The sequence below is a fragment of the Cynara cardunculus genome (genome assembly GCF_001531365.2).
Source record: "Cynara cardunculus var. scolymus isolate 2C chromosome LG 5, CcrdV1, whole genome shotgun sequence".
Classification (NCBI taxonomy): Eukaryota; Viridiplantae; Streptophyta; class Magnoliopsida; order Asterales; family Asteraceae; genus Cynara; species Cynara cardunculus.
This window is the reverse complement of record NC_037532.1, coordinates 952,038-970,152: the sequence shown is the minus strand read 5'-3', so window position 1 is coordinate 970,152 and position 18,115 is coordinate 952,038. Positions and strand designations below refer to the sequence as shown.

The 18,115-nt window shown below is 32.8% G+C and overlaps 2 protein-coding genes across 2 annotated transcripts; one reads left to right on the top strand and one right to left on the bottom strand.

Moving 5' to 3' along the window:
• Positions 1-4,495: 4,495 nt before the first annotated feature.
• Positions 4,496-7,970, top strand: LOC112513771. Its single transcript, XM_025120132.1, has 5 exons — positions 4,496-4,684; positions 4,915-5,010; positions 6,507-6,681; positions 7,357-7,443; positions 7,567-7,970. Exons 1-5 carry the CDS (start codon positions 4,547-4,549, stop codon positions 7,710-7,712), a joined length of 642 nt encoding a protein of 213 aa, XP_024975900.1. The 5' UTR covers positions 4,496-4,546; the 3' UTR covers positions 7,713-7,970.
• Positions 7,971-9,347: 1,377 nt separating this feature from the next.
• LOC112513102 (receptor-like cytosolic serine/threonine-protein kinase RBK2) lies at positions 9,348-16,752 on the bottom strand. Its single transcript, XM_025119245.1, has 8 exons — positions 16,653-16,752; positions 14,869-15,266; positions 13,307-13,558; positions 12,333-12,487; positions 11,025-11,104; positions 10,795-10,930; positions 10,363-10,512; positions 9,348-9,673 (listed from the first exon to the last, which is right to left on the bottom strand). The coding sequence occupies exons 2-8, from the start codon at positions 15,254-15,256 to the stop codon at positions 9,479-9,481; spliced, it is 1,356 nt and encodes a 451-aa protein (XP_024975013.1). The 5' UTR covers positions 15,257-15,266; positions 16,653-16,752; the 3' UTR covers positions 9,348-9,478.
• Between the last annotated feature and the right edge of the window lie 1,363 nt (positions 16,753-18,115).

The window sequence follows — 18,115 nt, the reverse complement described above, 5'->3', positions numbered from 1 at the left end:
TCTCACACGATCTTTCGTCTAACACTTTATACTAATATTTTATATATTTCATTACCAATGAGATTGTATTGTTATCACTTTAAACAAAGTGTATTGGAACGATAAATTATAGAATATTATAACAATATAATTTATGTTAAAATCTCCAAAATAGAGAATATGTTAGAGTTGAATGTAATTCTTTTTTTAGATATTTTAACTTTTGGTTCTTTATTTTAAAGAAATTATAACGAACCTGTTGGAGATGGTCTTAGATGTTACATTTATTAAGGCTGTAATTGAACCACCATTTTTCTACAATCTATAAGCAAAATTACCTGTTATTACACGTTAACTTGAATTACTAGACTTGGAGTATATAACTAACTTCTACATGAAACTTGTTTTGAACTGTACACTTGTTTTGTAACTTGGAGAACGACCCTATCCATGACATCCACTTTTTAATTAGGATTTTTGCAAGAGGAACAAGTTCTACTTGTATATAATTTCTCTCTCCCTCTCCCTTTCTCTGTATATATTCGGAGAAAGAGAGGTTCAAATGAGAAATAGCCCAAATCACTTGTAATTTTACAATGAAATCACATATGATTACAGAACACAATCAACGGAAGGGTGTGTAAGTGACGTGACCCGCRACTCAAGTCGCAACCAATGTTGCACTGTAAGCACATGTGATTTCATTGTAAATTCACATACCCTATTTTTGTGTTTTCTTTATTTTCTTTTGAACCCCAATTCTCCGCATATACATAATATATAGAGAGAAGTTCAAATGCATATCGAATTTCGGTTGTGAACCGGGGAACAAAGGAGAGCGAGACACGTGTCCCCACGTCCACATTCAGTATGAATGACAAAGGTGAATGTTCATGAACTATTATGAAACATGTTACAACATTCATGACGAGTAATATAATATTCATGATGAATGCTATACGATCATGATCCATGTTAAATTGATTTACTATTCATGATGAATAATACACTCATGAAGGTGTGAAATACGTGTTGAGCTCTCATTTGTCTCTCGGTTCACAACCGAAAATCATTTTTCATTTGAACYTGTCACTGTATATATTTATGTTGATGGTTAAATGTCCCCAACTTCCAAGAATGGAGTTGTTTATGTTGCAATGGTAGTTATGGATGATTGAGTAGAAAAGAGTAGGTGGATTAGTTTATATCTAGCAAAGGGTGTTTTAAAGAGGAAGTTGGAAATGGAAAGCCAAACATAGGAAGGATGGGTAGATGTTGTTGTGGGTGGTTGTGAAGGAAGAATGGAGGAGGTGACACTTGTAGCCTTCTTATTGGCTCTCACCTTTCTCCTTACTTCTATTTGTTTACCAATAAAAACATCATATCACTTGGTTGGTCATCCCTTTCCTTTCCCTTCTTTTAAACTCATTTTTTTTTATGAATTTATTATTATTAATCTTTTTTAGATTTTTTTTTACAATTAAAAAACTCGATCAGTTTATTGATAAAGTTTGATAATTATCAGTTAAATATCTGATATACCTCTATTAAAGTAAACAAAGCTTGTAATTGTAAAAACTTAAGCCAAAAACAACAAACTGACTCAATAACATACAGATCAGCTAAAAACATGATGAAAATTATTGATATCATATAATTTTAAGCTTATAGGAAACTCACAATTTACTTTACTATCCATGTGAGACGGGTTGTTACGCAATCAAAACACAGTTTTATTGATATTTCGACTTCATCCTTTATGGCTAAACAATGTGTTTTATCTTTTATATGTTGACAAATTTTCTTCTTATTTAGTGGTTTATAAGAATATTTTATGTTTATTAACGGGCTAACAATATTTGGCTAGAATTTAGGGGCCGTTTACCAAACGCTTACTCGGATAAGCGCTTACCAAGTCACATGACCTCACCGGATGAATATGATAATAACCAAGAATGTTATCCCAGTAAGAGCGAGACAAGGACCAAGGGTCTTACTCGGTAAGTGAGGGCGACGACTTTTACCATGGAGAGCGCTTACCGAGTAAATTGTTGCATACGATGTCGTTTTTATGAACTAAAATCTTACACGGTAAGTAAATAACACTGCTAAATTTTACCGGTAAGCGTTTACCGAGACGACTGATGCCTCAAACCCATGGTTTGTCGGGTAAATGTTTGATAAACGACCCCTAATAAGTAGGTTGTTTGTTTATTCCAATGGAGTAATTAAGACATGTATGAAACAAAATAGTTGAATGTGAACGATATATAAATGATAACTTATTCAGCTCAATAATTACCTTGTAATTAAACGACTTCTTAATTAATAAGCCAATTAACTTAATAGACAAATTATTATGATTATTTAAAACCATGAAACTCATGATTTACTAAATATAATATATTAATATTTTTAAATTCACTTCTTGTCATTTACAACTAAAAGGGTAGGTAAACTTGAAAAATAGATGGAAGATCGTTTATGGAAAGGGTATAAATGGAAATGGAGCAGAGAAAAAGGCATACGTGAGAAGTTTAACTCTCAATCTATCATTTTTATTTCAAAAGGGCGGAAGAGGTTCACCCAACCCAAACCCAACCTATCCACATTCCCAACTCCGCTTCACTTCTTCCTATTTTACTTCTTCAATATGTTAAATGCCTATTATACCCTTCTCATCAATAAAAAAAAAAGTAAATTACGCTTTTCATCCCTGTAGTTTGTTAAAAGTTATAATTTTCGTCCTTGTGGTTTAGATATTACGGTTTTCATCTTTATAGTTTATAAATCGTTGTTATATTCGTCCTTATGGTCTATAATTTATTGTTGTTTCAGTTTTAATGGTTTATAATTCTTTGTTATTTTAAATAGTTCAAGAACGAATATAACAATAAACTACAAACCATAGGGATGAAAACYATAATTTCTAAACTACAGCGACAAAAATCACAATYTTTAACAAACCATAAAAATGAAAAATGGATTTTTCTCATAAAATAAAAATAATATARAAACATGACGTATTTTTATTTTGTGGTTGTCAAATAATATAACATTCATTAGCTCAGTTTAGAAATGGACACGATAACTTTTGTTCAAATACAAGACAAGTTCAGATTTGATTTCGGACCCCCTTACAAGCCTCAACAGCTGAATGATAAAAAAAAATACCACATCACACAKTGTCTTTAGATGTGGGTTTCATACGGAACTGGTTGAGGTTTCCGATAATCAACTTTTTGTTCAAATATAACGTTTTTTTTTTGAAAAAAATCATTAAATTCATGATACGAYTTTTAGAAAACTGATTGTAATCTATGAGTTTTTTTATTTAAATATTATTAGTTGATTTTTTTTATTAAATTATATTACAATGTTCGATGAAGTTGTTTTTGTTTAAAAAAATTAAAACCCAAAATAATTTCGATTTAGATGATCAAGAAAAGTTGTATAAAGGTAATACAAAACAACTTAAATTGAAGTTCAAATCAAAAAATTTATCAACTTTTTTTTATTCAATTTTTTAGGTCCATTTCGAAAAAAATGTGAGTAAACCCATCAATTTTTTGTGGGCCCATTCCATAAAAAAATAGGTATTTTGCTCATAATTATTGTGTAAAATGTTGGTGTCTTAGTTCCAAAATAAATGTTCATAATGAAAAAAACATAAAATTTTATAAATGTATAATTATTACACTTTTTAATTAACAAATGAACATTTTTACCCTTAATTATAGAGGTTTTTTTTCCCTTCATATCAAAATTAGGGTCGTTTACCTAAATATATATCCGGTAAACATTTACCGGTAAAATTCAACACAATCGCTTATTTACCGGGTAAAATTTCAATCTACCAAAACACTTTGTATATAACAATTACTTGGTAAGCGCTAATCGTTGTAAGAGTCATCGTCATCACTTACCGGGTAAGACTCTCGGTCCTTGTTTTCGCTCTTACCGGGTAAGGTTGTTGGTTCTTGACATATTCATTCAGTAAGGTAATATGACTTGATAATCTGTTACCCAAGTAAGAATTTGATAAACAACCCCTTAATAATATAGACACTTACTTTAAAAAAGAATATTAGTTTGTGTTAATTTGAAAAAAAAATGGTGTTATTAATAACCATAAATATAAACTACTAAACCATTTATAACTTTAATGAAATAATCATCTGGTAATCTAATTTTGATTCTCAAAATAAATGCAACAAAAAATAAAAAGGGCAATTATGGTAATTCGTGTAGTAGAGGGATAATTCAATTTTGATTCTCAAAATAAAGATAATAAAAAAATAGAAAAGGGCAGTTATGGAAATTCGTGTAGAAGAAGGAAGCGTGGATGCCACGCGCTCATGAGGAGAGTGGAAATATGAAGTTAATAATTTACGGAGAAAATACAGGAACAGTGTCCGTCACTATAAAACCCTCTCCCTTCATATACAAGGGGTGGCAACTATAAGTAGTTACATTGCAGGTTTGGAGTTGGAAATCCACATCCTCTCTAACTCTTCTTTCCCCAAATTCACCATCAATCACTCTCCACTTGCAGAATCGATCGAGTATGGCTGAAGAAGAAGCTGATAAAATTGTTGATTTTGATCATGAAGCAGGAGACGAAGGATTGCCATGGCTTCCGAGTTGTGTTTTAAACGAAAGTATTGAAGTATGTGGAGAAGACAATCATCATTTTTATTCCAAGGTATATGCATATATATATATATATATACATACATACATATATATACATACACACACACACACACTCAGTTTTTTAATTTTGTTTGGTTTGAATGCAATCGAGATTCGAGATGCATATATCCGTTCTGTTTCCGATCGATGATTTCTTTTCAGCTTGTGGAGAGATCTAATTAGTATTACATGAATCATGAATGATTCTCGCTCGTATTTTGATTATTGGAATGATAACAGCAACGGAGTTATAATAAGCATAGACATCAACCTCCGKTTGGTCGGAAGTCACCGGCGACGACTGCCGTGCAACCTCCGTTGCTTCCGTCACCACTGGTACTTTTTTTTTTCTTCATACATCGTCTATTGTACACATACAACTCATCGAGAGAGAATTAATAGAATCCTGTTTTGGAGAGGGTTGAGATTCCTGAAGATTCTAATAGGCGGATTAGACATAAATGATTATCATTCTTAAAATAGTCAACTTGATATAAATATTAATGAATTATGCATACGGCTTATATTAGATCATGATTCATGTCGTTCATATTTCATAGCCAAAATGCATATAATTATATGGATCATGCGGTTGCATTCGAGCTTTGGATTACGTTTTTACCAACACTTGATGATGATTGTCAATGAATATATTGAAAAATGTAAGTTGGAATCATGCATAAAAAACATGATATTTTCTTGAAATAAATTAAAACAAAAATATATATAATATTAAATAAAATATTTCCTATGTACCAAATTAAGTACCCATATATTTATTTTTACTTTGTTTAAAAACAAAWTTTCATTTAATAAAAACTTTTAAAAATTAATTTTTATGCATTAAGTACTCTTTATTATGCATAATACTTAAAATTCAAGATTATAAGTAAATAGTATATGTGTACAACTTACTAAAGCTTCATGTTTGAATTCGTATAAATAACTACATATAAACATAATCAAATACCGAACAAGTATCTTATTTTGAATATAAAAAATCTAAAATATATTTASAATAATCATTGAATTTTAACGAAATACTAATTATTATCTTTATAAAAAAGTTATATTATTAAACCAAAAATAAATGACTTCATTATTAAATCGAAATTAAAATAATAATAAAAATTTGAATWAAAGAWWTTACACAAAAAGAAACAAGAACTTTCAAATATTTAATTTGATACTAAAATCACTGTATTTTTTTTAACTATTTTATGATACCTTCACATTTATATTTTATTCAAAAAAAATAAAAACATTATTGTTTTTCAGTACCATATAAAAATCGTATTATAATATCGACGAAGATAAAATAAAACAAAATATTAAAATTGAGATATATATCATTATAATTTATGAGTACCTTTCTAGTTTATTTTAAAAGAGAGGTGGGAATAATAATTTGTTTCTTAAATATGTGTTGAACCTGTGACTATGAAGTTTTTGCGTAAAGCACTTAAAATAATAGAACCTGTGTTTTGCAGTGTTTAGGTGGTGATGCCCATGTTGGTCATTTATTCGTCTTTTAGTATATGGATTCTATTCCCTAGAACATAAAAAAAGAAACAATATTGCACACAAATCAAGCAACTTAATCAACCAATAATAAGTTAACAAGTTAAACATCGTGATCAACATAATAAAAAGATTCTAAATCTCTCCAATGAGGTTAACATTATTGATTCTATATCTTCTCTATGATCATACATTGTACTTCAATCATGCCGAAGGTAAGTTAATTGAGAGTTTGTATGGATTTCTATATAGAAAGAAAATTTTAACGTCGGTTTTTACTTTAATTAATTTTATTTTGTGTCTTTAATCAGCATCGGAAGATTTTTTCGAAGCCGGATAAAAAACCCAAACATATTGCAAATTGGGCAACCGGAGGACCTGGTATGCAAGCTGTATTCCTAGATTCTGGCCAAAGATCATGTGGTACCGGAGTTTTCCTTCCCCGTACGGCAGGAACCGATTATGTCGAAAAACCCAGAAAACCAGGTAACCTTTTGTCATGATTCTCAATGGTTGGTGGGAGAACACTCACCATGTTTAACCATACCAGAGAGTTAAAAAAAAAACAATTTGTTAAAAGATTAAAATGAATAAACTCTCAGGGTGCCTTTGGTATGTGGACAACACTGTACGAACATTATTGAAGTAGGCTGAGTAAAAAAAAAAAGTGGATGGTTTTAGGGTTAATTTGACACAAATAGTTTAGTAATTCACCAATCTTGTCTTTATCTCCCTAATYTATGTTCYATCTATTTTGGTGGGATAAAGAATAACATATTTGTCGTACTTTACATCTATCGTCCTTGTCCTAGTTTAATTTGTGTCAAACATTTTTTTGAGTAACTATGAGTATCCGAGTTAACCTACACACACTGACTAATATCTCAAACGACCACGAATGACTTGGAGTCCTCGAACCTCCATGGCCAWAACATAAGGGCTTTTCGCAGTGCTTGGATTTGAACCATGGAAGATGATTTCCACTTCCCCTTTGAGCCTTAAACAGTGGGTCAACCCAAATGTGAAACACGAGACAATAATTATTGTTCAGTCTTTTGTACCGAATGCACCCTCAAAAATAAATCATGCATGGGTCAAATTATTGGTCTCGGGATAATAGATACATTTACTTATTTGATCATTTGGCACGGCTATTTACAGCATTTGCACCCGTTCTCCTTCCGTCTCGTGTGGTACAAGCTTTGAACCTCAACGTGCATGGATTAGGCTTGCAAATCAAGCCACGAGGTATACTTAATTAATTGATTCTTAATTATGCTCGACCATTAGCCTTTTGGAATYGTACTTTTCTACCATCGATTTGTTAATTTCAACCACTAATTAATTACATTGCCGATATATATATTTCAGATCATAACAATAATATAAAGGGGATAGAATGCCATCGAGTTAGAAATAATAAGAAGACCAAAGATTCATCGAACCAAATATGTGTCATCTCTCAAAACCGAAGTTCTTCACCGGAAATATTTCTCCCCAAGGAATGGACCTACTAAAACCACATTGGCTATATCATTACCRTCCCCAATTCATAAAATCCCATTGGATTGTATACCTAATGCTCTCGATCGATTAATATTCGATTGTGTATTTGAATCGAATAAGAGTACGTACCATTTATATTTCCCCATAAATTTGGTACCGAATAATCAAGTTCTAGTTTGTGACCGAGCTCGTCTTCTAACATCCCCTATCCTGATCGGCTCGTTGTATTGTAAGTTATTTGTAACGGGCTATTGGTTCAATTAAAATCATGGTCGTAGTCGTGTTARTAATCGGTTGGAAGAATCTAGTGTTTTTTTTATTTATGTTTTTGGTATATTTTGATGTGGGTAATTTAGTAATTTATCAATTTTGTCRATGGTGTAGTTTAGTAATTTATTAAATTTGTCTCGGCTTCTAAATTTTTGTACTACCGATTTTGGGTGGACAGAGAATATGTATTTTTGACTTACACAGTCCTGTCTTGTCTTAATTAAAGATACACAAGACCGAACCTTTTAAGATTGCTTTCAGTGAGCAAAAAAGGGTCCGATTAGGTTTTTTCGGCCCAGATCTAACTCCACAATATCATTCTGATCGAGCTTTACGATCTGTCCCAGACTGGGTTTCGGGCTCACTAGGCCTGGGCTCTGGGTTGCGCTTCAAAGGTTATGCATCACCAGTCTCAGTCTAACGTCACACCAAACATGAACAAGTTTTTGTAATATTATGTGTCGCTTATCAAACGCGTTCTGAAAGAACTTCGTTTACCAACTTCAAGTTGTGGAAAGAATTAGTTGTGTTTGGTCACCGACTTAYGTTACAATGATCAATTTAATTCGTAACGAGGAGTTGGGGTGTCTTTTCAAATTCTACATAGACGAAACAGTGAGAGTTAACCCGGTTTTTTCAATGAGAATAAAACCATCAAGGGTTTATTCAGCCATTTATTGTAAGTGTGGGGTCTTTTCCACAAACTTTATTCCATAAGGATCCGCTCCTGAAGAGAACCCGGGCTAACCTTTGGATCTGAAAATAAGTTGGATTACGCTTTTCCCCTTCAGAGTTCAGCCTGACTTTGGAGAAAAATTGGCCTAATCAGGCGGTCGTTTCCAGGGCCTGGTCTCAGGCTTGCTAGGCCGACCAGTGGGCCCCATATTTGCTTTATTTTTTAACCTTTATAACACACGATACACGTGGAAGCAAATCAGAGGGTATTTGATCATTTATTTATTTCCTTTAGTGCATGTCAACAAAAAATTTAAAATTTAAAATATAAAAATATAAATTAATCTATAGAAATTTATTCATTTTTAACAGAATTTTAGAACATCTACAACAGATTCTCTAAGAATTTTTTAAAATGAAAAATAAAAGTTCAAAATCTCTAAATAGAATTGCATTCAACTCCTACCAATTTTTYATTTTGAAGATTACATCATTGATTATATTATTAAAATATTTCATACATTTAATAAGAAATAACTTCTCTCATGATAATCATTTTTGAAGAGTTTCCCGTTACAATTCTCTCATAATTTCTCTTTTTAGAAAAAAATAAATGGAGAATCTGTTGGAGAATTAAATTGCGCAAAATCCCTCTTAGATTTTCATGGATCATGAATACAAGAACTCGAGTGACTTCGGGATTCATSAACGACCTTTTCTTCCATTCGTAAAACGACAAGAATCAACAACCGTTCTAAAAGAACTTCGATTCAATGAGAGCATAATAGGCAAAAAAACATGAGTGTTTATATATGCACATAATACATGATTTCTACTTCAAAATTTCACCAAGTGTTGTAGTAGAAAAGCCGGAATCAGCCCCTTTGATCCGTCTTATGGGATGTGTTAAGCTGCATTTTTCCGCTCTAAAAAGCTCTTCGTAACTTTTCTTCAACGATGACCCCCGTCTACAATTTTTTATTGCGAACTCCCATCCGTCTTGTTGGCCTTTTAGGAGCTGTAAAACCTGCATACATTATACCATTAATCCATTGTCACTAAAGCCGTGCTTTTGGCATTAGACAGAAAATCGTGTGAGAATAGGAGTTAAGGTGAGAAACGTAAGAAGRGATCCGGACCCTTGATCGCTTTTAATCTCACCCCCACCCTATGAATTGCGCTTATCACGAGAATTGATCMGTATTGTTGATCTAAGGGTGAGATCCCCTCTTACCTTTCTCACATGAACCCAACCCTTTGGCACCATTGGAGTTTATGTATCAGCTATCTTATTTTTTGAGCTTATTAAAAAAAAGACAGGTACTCGGTTCGATCCYAGGCCCCTCCACTAGCCTCAGCCATTGAGCAAGTCGGTTATGTCGGTCTATTTTTCCAATTAATTTTTCAACATGTCCTTTAAGATAGTTTACATCGTAATCTAGCTTGTCACTAATTTTTTACCAAATATGATTAAATTATCGGCTAACAGCTAATTTATCGACCAACAACCAGTAATCAGCTGGTTTGCCAAACAAGCCCAACCCTTTCAGTCACTGGTAGCATAAAGCCATGTTGCTAGATCGAACCCGTTCAAAAAGATAAGATCGTATTTTGACTCTTTTCTGAAGTTGAAATAACGGGATTTGGGTACTTATCGCCTTCTATAKATCAAATATTAACGAGAAAGACTTGAAATATCAAATAAGAGCAACATGCCTGGTTCATATCGGGCCGTCGAATGGATGATCGTTGGATGCATAAAGACGCAGCCAAAACCATGAGGTGCAATTGYCGTGTGTCACAATTGTCGGCAAGCGAAGGATCGACAAGCTCTCGAACGTTGTTCTTTCTGAGCAAYGGTTTTGCCTGTTGAGGTAAATCGATTGTTTTTTATTAGTAAATAAGTAAATCTTTAATTCCAYAGGCYTGAAGATAACAGTCAGAAAAATCCTTGTGGGCCTTGAGATTACTCGAACTGGCGACCAAATGTTAAAGGTGCGAGCAATTCAATCCGGATAATTCTGGGCCTTATCTGGCCCTGAAGAAAATCCGGACCGCTCCGGGCCTTATTTGGTCAGGAAAAATCCGGCCAAACCAGGCTTTTTTTGGGACCGGATAATGCAGCTAATAACATTGGATGAATCATACCCATAAAACAAGACTTTGTTGCGAGTAATCTAGAGCTCTACGACCGCTAATAAGTTCCAACAACAATACACCGAAYGCGAAAACATCGGTCTTTTCATCGATTATGCCATGCATCAAGTACTCGGGAGCCAAATAACTACAAAAACGACAAATTTACTTGCATTTATCAATCACAAAACTCGTTTTTACAGCTAGAAAAGATCTCTAAAACAGTATTGAAACATACGAACCCAAATGTGCCTTCGAATCTCGAAACGGTATGATGAGTCCAATGCTCCGGCAGCCATTTCGCGAGCCCGAAATCACAAATCTGAATCGAAAACGGTTACCTTTTTGTGTCCAAAGCTTCCAAAACACACCTTAAAAGTTACATATTTTTCTACTTTTTAGAGTAATTTTTTGTGAATTTTAGAAAGTTTTCAGCATTGACGGTTAATCAAACCAAACAAACCCACTATATTCCATCYCAAGGTGGGGTCCATGTAGGCCAGAGGGTAAGATATMGAGATGCACTGGGCCCGGGCCTTCCAAGCCCGTTTCCAATGACCAAAGAAGCCCCAAGATTTAGTCCTGGCGCCAGGCTTAGGGGTTGAAAAAGGGCTAGATCGGGCTTTTCAAGTCTTTCTCAAGACGGGCTAGATTTCAGCCTGATTGGGTTTTAAGGCCTAGCCCGGACAGAGCTTCGGGCTCACTAGGCCCAGGTTTTTTCAGACCGAGTCTGGGCCAGCCTTCGGGATTGGGCTTTTTTGTGCATATGTTGTAAGACATATGCAGACTTGACCCCTTTCCCTGAAGAGTACAATAGTTGTTTTCGTGAAAGCTTACAAAAAGTGTGATAAAGAGAGAAAGTCATATATGATAAAAGGTTTTGAAGCTTTTCAACAACTAATAAAACAATTATATATAGAGAGAGGTGGTTTATCATACAAACCAATACATTGTTACAAMCCAATCTGAACCGTCCATCTAGTCTAATGAATTTGTGGTTCCATAGAATATCTTGATTATTTCCAATTATAAAGCGTTGATTATAATTAATTAACTCTAATMATCTTTCATAAATATTCAAATTATAATAAATGAACTCTCATCATTTCCATAAAAATCTCAGTTAATTGGTTTGTATAGTATGTAAAAATGACATGGTTTGTATTTGAAACCTCCTCCCTCTCTATACACACACACAGACACACATATAGAGGGAGGTTCAAGGAAAAACCCCTAAAAAATGAAAAATTAAGAAACACATGTTTCTGGTAACCATTCATCTGGACGGTATGCACATGTGCATACAAGTACATGAAGTTGTTTCTTGGTATTTATGTACGTGTGCATGATATATCTATGCATATGTGCATACTGGTCAAATTGCTTAGAAATTACTTGTATGAACATGTGCATACCGTCCAAATGAATGTTTATCAAGATGTTCCTCAGTATTTCATTTTTTGTGGTTTTCCCATGAACCTGACCCTACACACACACACATATATATATATATATATATATATATATAAAGTAGTTAAATTTGGGCTTACTTGGGGTTCAAAGTCTTCTGTAAGCAATATATTTGCAGCCTTGATATCTCTATGGATGATTCTCCTTTGACATCCTTCATGAAGATAAAGTAAACCTTCYGCTGTTCCTAAAGCAACCTTATATCTAATGTCCCAATTCAGTTTCTCCCTCAATGCTGTCACAAGAATCCAAAATTCATTAAAAAATCCAAACTTTTAACAGCAAAATGCATCAAAATGAATAATGTTTGGTTTATTTCCTATTTAATGCAACAAATATTTTTTCTCCATCGATGTAATAAAGTTTCAAATTTTCCTATCTTCTACCGATTTTGACCAAGTGGGAAGGCTAAATATCGTGAGAAGGTAAGAAGACAAGATTCATATGTGAATGATTGAAAAATTCCATTTGAAGATGCATATGTAAACCCATATGAATAATCTGTAACGTTGGTTCACATATGCATCTTCAAATARAGTTTTTTCAATGGATTCAGATATGAACTTTTCCTTAACCTTGCTTTCTTGYCTTCTCACGATATTTAACCTTCAGATTTGAACCGGCCCCAACTGTTGATCTTGTAACATTTGATGACGTGAATGCTAATTTACGGTGAAGTGGACGAGAAACTTGCCATCCACGTCGTCAAATGTTACAAGATCAACAAGTTAGCGGTCAAAATGGATAAGAAATAGAAATTTTGAAACTTTCSTACATTGATTATGAAACATCCTACGCTAACTGTACCAGATATTGTCCATTTTGTCCTTACMTGGACTCACGGTTTCAAAACGCGTCTGATAGAGGAAGTATCCGGTCCCTTATAAGGCAACCTTTATTCYCTTCCCAACCGATGTGGGRTCTTACAATATTTAAAAATTTTATTTGTTATAGKAAATAGGAACTAAGGCAAACTTTGTTGCATTTTGATGCATTTTATCCAACTTTTAATCCTTTTGAATTCAAGAAAAGGGTAGGATCGAAACCAACTAACCATGAAGCCATGAAGCTAAACTACCATTGGGAGATAACTCAAGAACAAGATGCAATCCTCCTTCAACACCATAACCGATCAATTTGGCCGAGTTTGGATGGTTAACATGAGCCATTATCCCAAGCTCGGATAAAAAGCTCGCGGTTCTTTCMTCGATAGGGCCTCGTGTGAGTTGCTTAACAGCGACAATTTGCCCATTTTTCAAAACCCCTTTGTAAACCTCGGCATAACCTCCCTTTCCAATCATGTTTTCTGAAAAGAAATCGATAATTGTAACTACAACGGGGGTTATTTAGTTAAACGACCTTCTGACATTTTCTTAGAAAAAATCCATAACAACAAAACGAGGTATCCAGGTATATAACCTTAAATGAGATTTAACTAAATCCATGACATTCTGATGAGTATGAYGTCATTTTATCTTCAATGGCCAGAAGGTCATGGCTAAAATCCCAATTAAGGTTAAGTACCTAAATGACCCGCTTTHAGAGAAGGTCATTMAGCTAAATAGTCCCAAACAAAATCCCTTTTCCAAACACAAGGACGCCTAGAAACCCGCAAAATAGGTTATTCGGCTAGTGGTTGCRATTAAAATCTTGAAAATTGGATAAATTTTGAATCTTGAATGTGAGAATATGTGAAACCCCATATTACTCTCCAAAAGAGCCMTTGAGGAGAGAAAGGAGGTGCCAACATATACACAGGAGAATTGATCCAAGTCTAGCCAATGTGGGACTCTAACATGCCCCCTCAACARAGGCTAGATCGGCACAAGTTGTTCTAGAAGAGTGGGTATATTTAAGTATATAACCTTAAATGAGATTTTAATCAAATCCATCACCTTCTGACGAGTATCAAATCAAACCATTTTTTCTCTAATAGGCCAAAAGGTCATAGGTTTGTCCAATGTGCATAATATGATCCTGWCGAACGGTATCAAGGTGTTCCTCAGTTTTTCATTTTCTTTAACAGTTTTCCCTGAAACTATATATACATAGGGATCAGGTTCAGGGAAAACCGTAAAAAATGAAAAACATCTTAGCAACAATTCATCTCAATAGTTTGCACATGTGCATACAAGTAATTTGTTTGCAATATTGTCCAATATGCACATGTGCATAACATGCACAAAACCAAAAACCAACTTCAATTACTTGTATGCAGTGCATACCGTCCAGACGATGATTACCAGGATATTCCTCAGTTTTTCATTTTTTTTGGGGTTTTCCCCTAAACCTCCATCTCTGTCGAGGGAGGTTCAGGGTAAAACCCCAAAAAAATGAAAAACTGAAAAACACTCTTGTAACCATTCATCTGGACGGTATGCACACAAGTAATTGAAGCTAGTTTTTGGTTTTATGCATGTGTGCATCTTATGCACATGTGCATACCGGACAAATTGCTTCCAAGTTACTTGTATGCACATGTGCATACCATACATACGGTTGTTCCTTAGTTTTTCATTTTCTTTTTGCAGTTTTTCCTGAACCTGACCCTGACCCTACACATACACAGAAAAAAAAATTGGTCCAAAGTTTGAATCTTGAAAGACGAAATCTAACCATTTGAGAAGTTGTTGGTGGCAGATTGTAACTGAGAGAAAGTAAAGTTCTTCCAATGAGGCTTGAAATAGTTGATATCTGGTGCAATTGGAGATGATGATGATGATGATGATGGTTGACCAACAACTATACCTCCTATTTGTTCTCTAAAACTACTACTTAATCTTCTTGAAAACTGCAATCCACTGCTGATTGGATGAAATGTTGGTAAACATCTCTTTGATTTGCTTCTAATGAGATGAACAAAATCTATCCATTTGGATGAAGCCTTTTGATCTTCACTTCCTGATGTGCTTTCTTTTGAAGATATTGTATCAGATTCTAAACTTCTCAGATAATCTTCAAGAACACCAGTGGGTGAATAACTATTTACTTTCACCTTCTTCATATCAACAAATCTGCAAAATTAAACATTTTTGGTTAATTTTTTTTCATGATTTGCAGTAAAAACAGATGAGAACACACCAACACACATCTAATATCCAAAAAAGGACCATTGTTTTCCATGAATTACTGTAAAAAGACATGAAAACACACAAACCCACTTCCAATATCCAAAGTAATACCATTGTTTTCCATGAATTACAGTAAAAAGACATGAAAATACACAAACCCATTTCCACTATCCAAAGAAATACCATTTTTTCCATGAATTACTGTAAAAAGACATGAAAATACACAAACCCATTTCCACTATCCAAAGGAATACCATTTTTTCCATGAATTACTGTAAAAAGACATGAAAACACACAAACCCACTTCCAATATCCAAAGAAATACCATTGTTTTCCATGAATTACAGTAAAAAGACATGAACACACACTAACCAATACCCAAAAATAAAGAGACAATTTACCCCCTTTTCTATACCACAAAAGAGCTGCCAGTTTGTTAAAACCTAATCCCCAGGTGACAAATGGTAAAAGATCAAGTCATCAAGATATGATACGACAAACCCATGAACCTTAAACAAAACCTTTTGGAAAAAAAGGGCAAAAATTTGAAGAAAATTAAAAGAAAAGAGGGGAAAATAGGCGTTATGATACACCAGGAGACAATTCTTTATACAAAAGAGATGTGCACCAGATTGAAAAAGAAAAAGWGGGCATAAATCTCAAAAAAAGTGTGAAATTGAACACAAGAATCGAGGGAAACCCATTGAAATGAAAACTCCATGACATGAGAAAAAGAAAACATGCGAGTAAATGGAGGAGACAAGCGAACATATACACATGCTGGTAACTTGTGTTTATGGGTACCTGWAACAAGCATGATTCATACATACATATCCTCCCTCATGTTAACTCAAAAACTGAACAACCCATTTATGATGCACCTTTGCATACAAGTAATATATATAAGCGATTTGTCTGATAACATACATAAGTGCATAAAAACCAAGAACCAATGTTTAGAAGAATAGTTACGAGGATGTTACTCGGTTTTTTAATTTTTCAGTTTCCCTTAAACTCCCTCTACATATAGCATATAAATAGGCACATAGGTCAAGTTCCGGGGAAAACAACAAAAATTAAAAAGTGAAAAACATCCGGAAACCATTCATGTGGATGATATAAACATGTACACATTGCATACAAAAAAAAACGCTTCATTTACTTGTACGCTCGTGTGCATGATGAATTATTATCCGGTGTTATCCAATTTCTATTTTTATGGTTTTCAAAAAACCTTCCTCTATATATATATATATATATATATATATAAGAGATTGTGAAACAGAATTGGGTACATAGAGACAGGAAAGAGGGTTTTGACCAACATACCATAAAGAAAAAGCTGAAGATTCTGGTATAGATGGCGGAAGATGTCCCAAAACAGAGGAGGGGGAAACCCCAGAAAATGGAGAAGAGAGAGAGAGAGAGAGAGAGAGAGAGAGAGAGAGAGAGAGAGAGAGAAGATGGAGTCTAGAGTAAGAAGGCTGCTGATTGCTAGTTGCTGTTTTCTGCTTGTTGGTTGCTGGTATGGCTTCATTATGGGCAGCTTTTATTTCAATTTTGGATTTTTTTTATTTCCAATTAAACATGATGGGATTTTATTATAAATTAAATTAAATAAAATAAAATAAAAGAAGAAGATAAGATGATTACTGAATTAAAAAGCAATTACAAGTTTCAGAGATTACTTCTTCAATAATTAATCAAGAAAACATGATGACTGAGTTATGATGTCTGGAGTGAGCATTACTCTCCTTATTTAATTAAAATATTATTTATATATATAATATTTATAACACTCGTGCACATCCATAAATAAGTTTTTTAATATTATAATTTGACAAAATAATTTTAAAAAATTAAATTTATTTTTTTTAATTTTTKGCAAAACGTAGAATTAAATTTTAAGATCTTCAAAATGATGCATTTAACTAGAACAGTTATTTTAAAGATTGCAATAGAGTATATGTTTATTAAAATATTTTATATCTATATTATATTATAAAATATTTGAATTAAAATTTAAAAATTATTTTTAATATATTAAGTATTGTTCAATKATGCATGTTTAAATTCAATAATACAAGTAAATAGTGTATGAGTACAGTTTTTTAGAGTTATATGTTTGAATTCACTAGAAGGATATTCGTGTAATATATCGAGACATATTTTCATTTCAATGTTTTGTTTTGTTTTTTATCCATGTCAGTATAATATGATTTTATGTGATTTTGAGAAAGCGATAACGTTTTTATTTTTGAATAAAATTTAAATTTGAAAATATCATATAGAATTTGTAAAAAATTATCAATATTAGTATCAAATTAACTATTTAAAAGTTATTGTTTGTGTATTTTTTTTAATTCAAAATTGTTATTATAATTTAATTTAACGTAACAAAGTAACTTAATTTAGGTTTAATAATACATTTTTTTATAAAGATAATGATTAAGTATTCTGTTATAACTCAATAATTATTCTAATTATTTTTTAGATCTTCTATATTTTAAAATGAGATGTTTATCCTCTATTTGATTATGTTTATCCACAGTTAATTACACGAATTTAAACATAGAGCTTTAGTAAGTTGTAATTATGCACAATTTACTTGTAATCTTTAATTTTAAGTAATATGCATCAATAAATAGTACTTTATGCATAAAAAAGTTTTTAAGAGTTTTTGTCAAATATTTTATAATATAGTATAGATATAGCTAACTGATAAACATAATCAAAAACAAGTTAAACATATCAATTTACAAAGAATCTAAAACATAGTTAGAATTGACTTC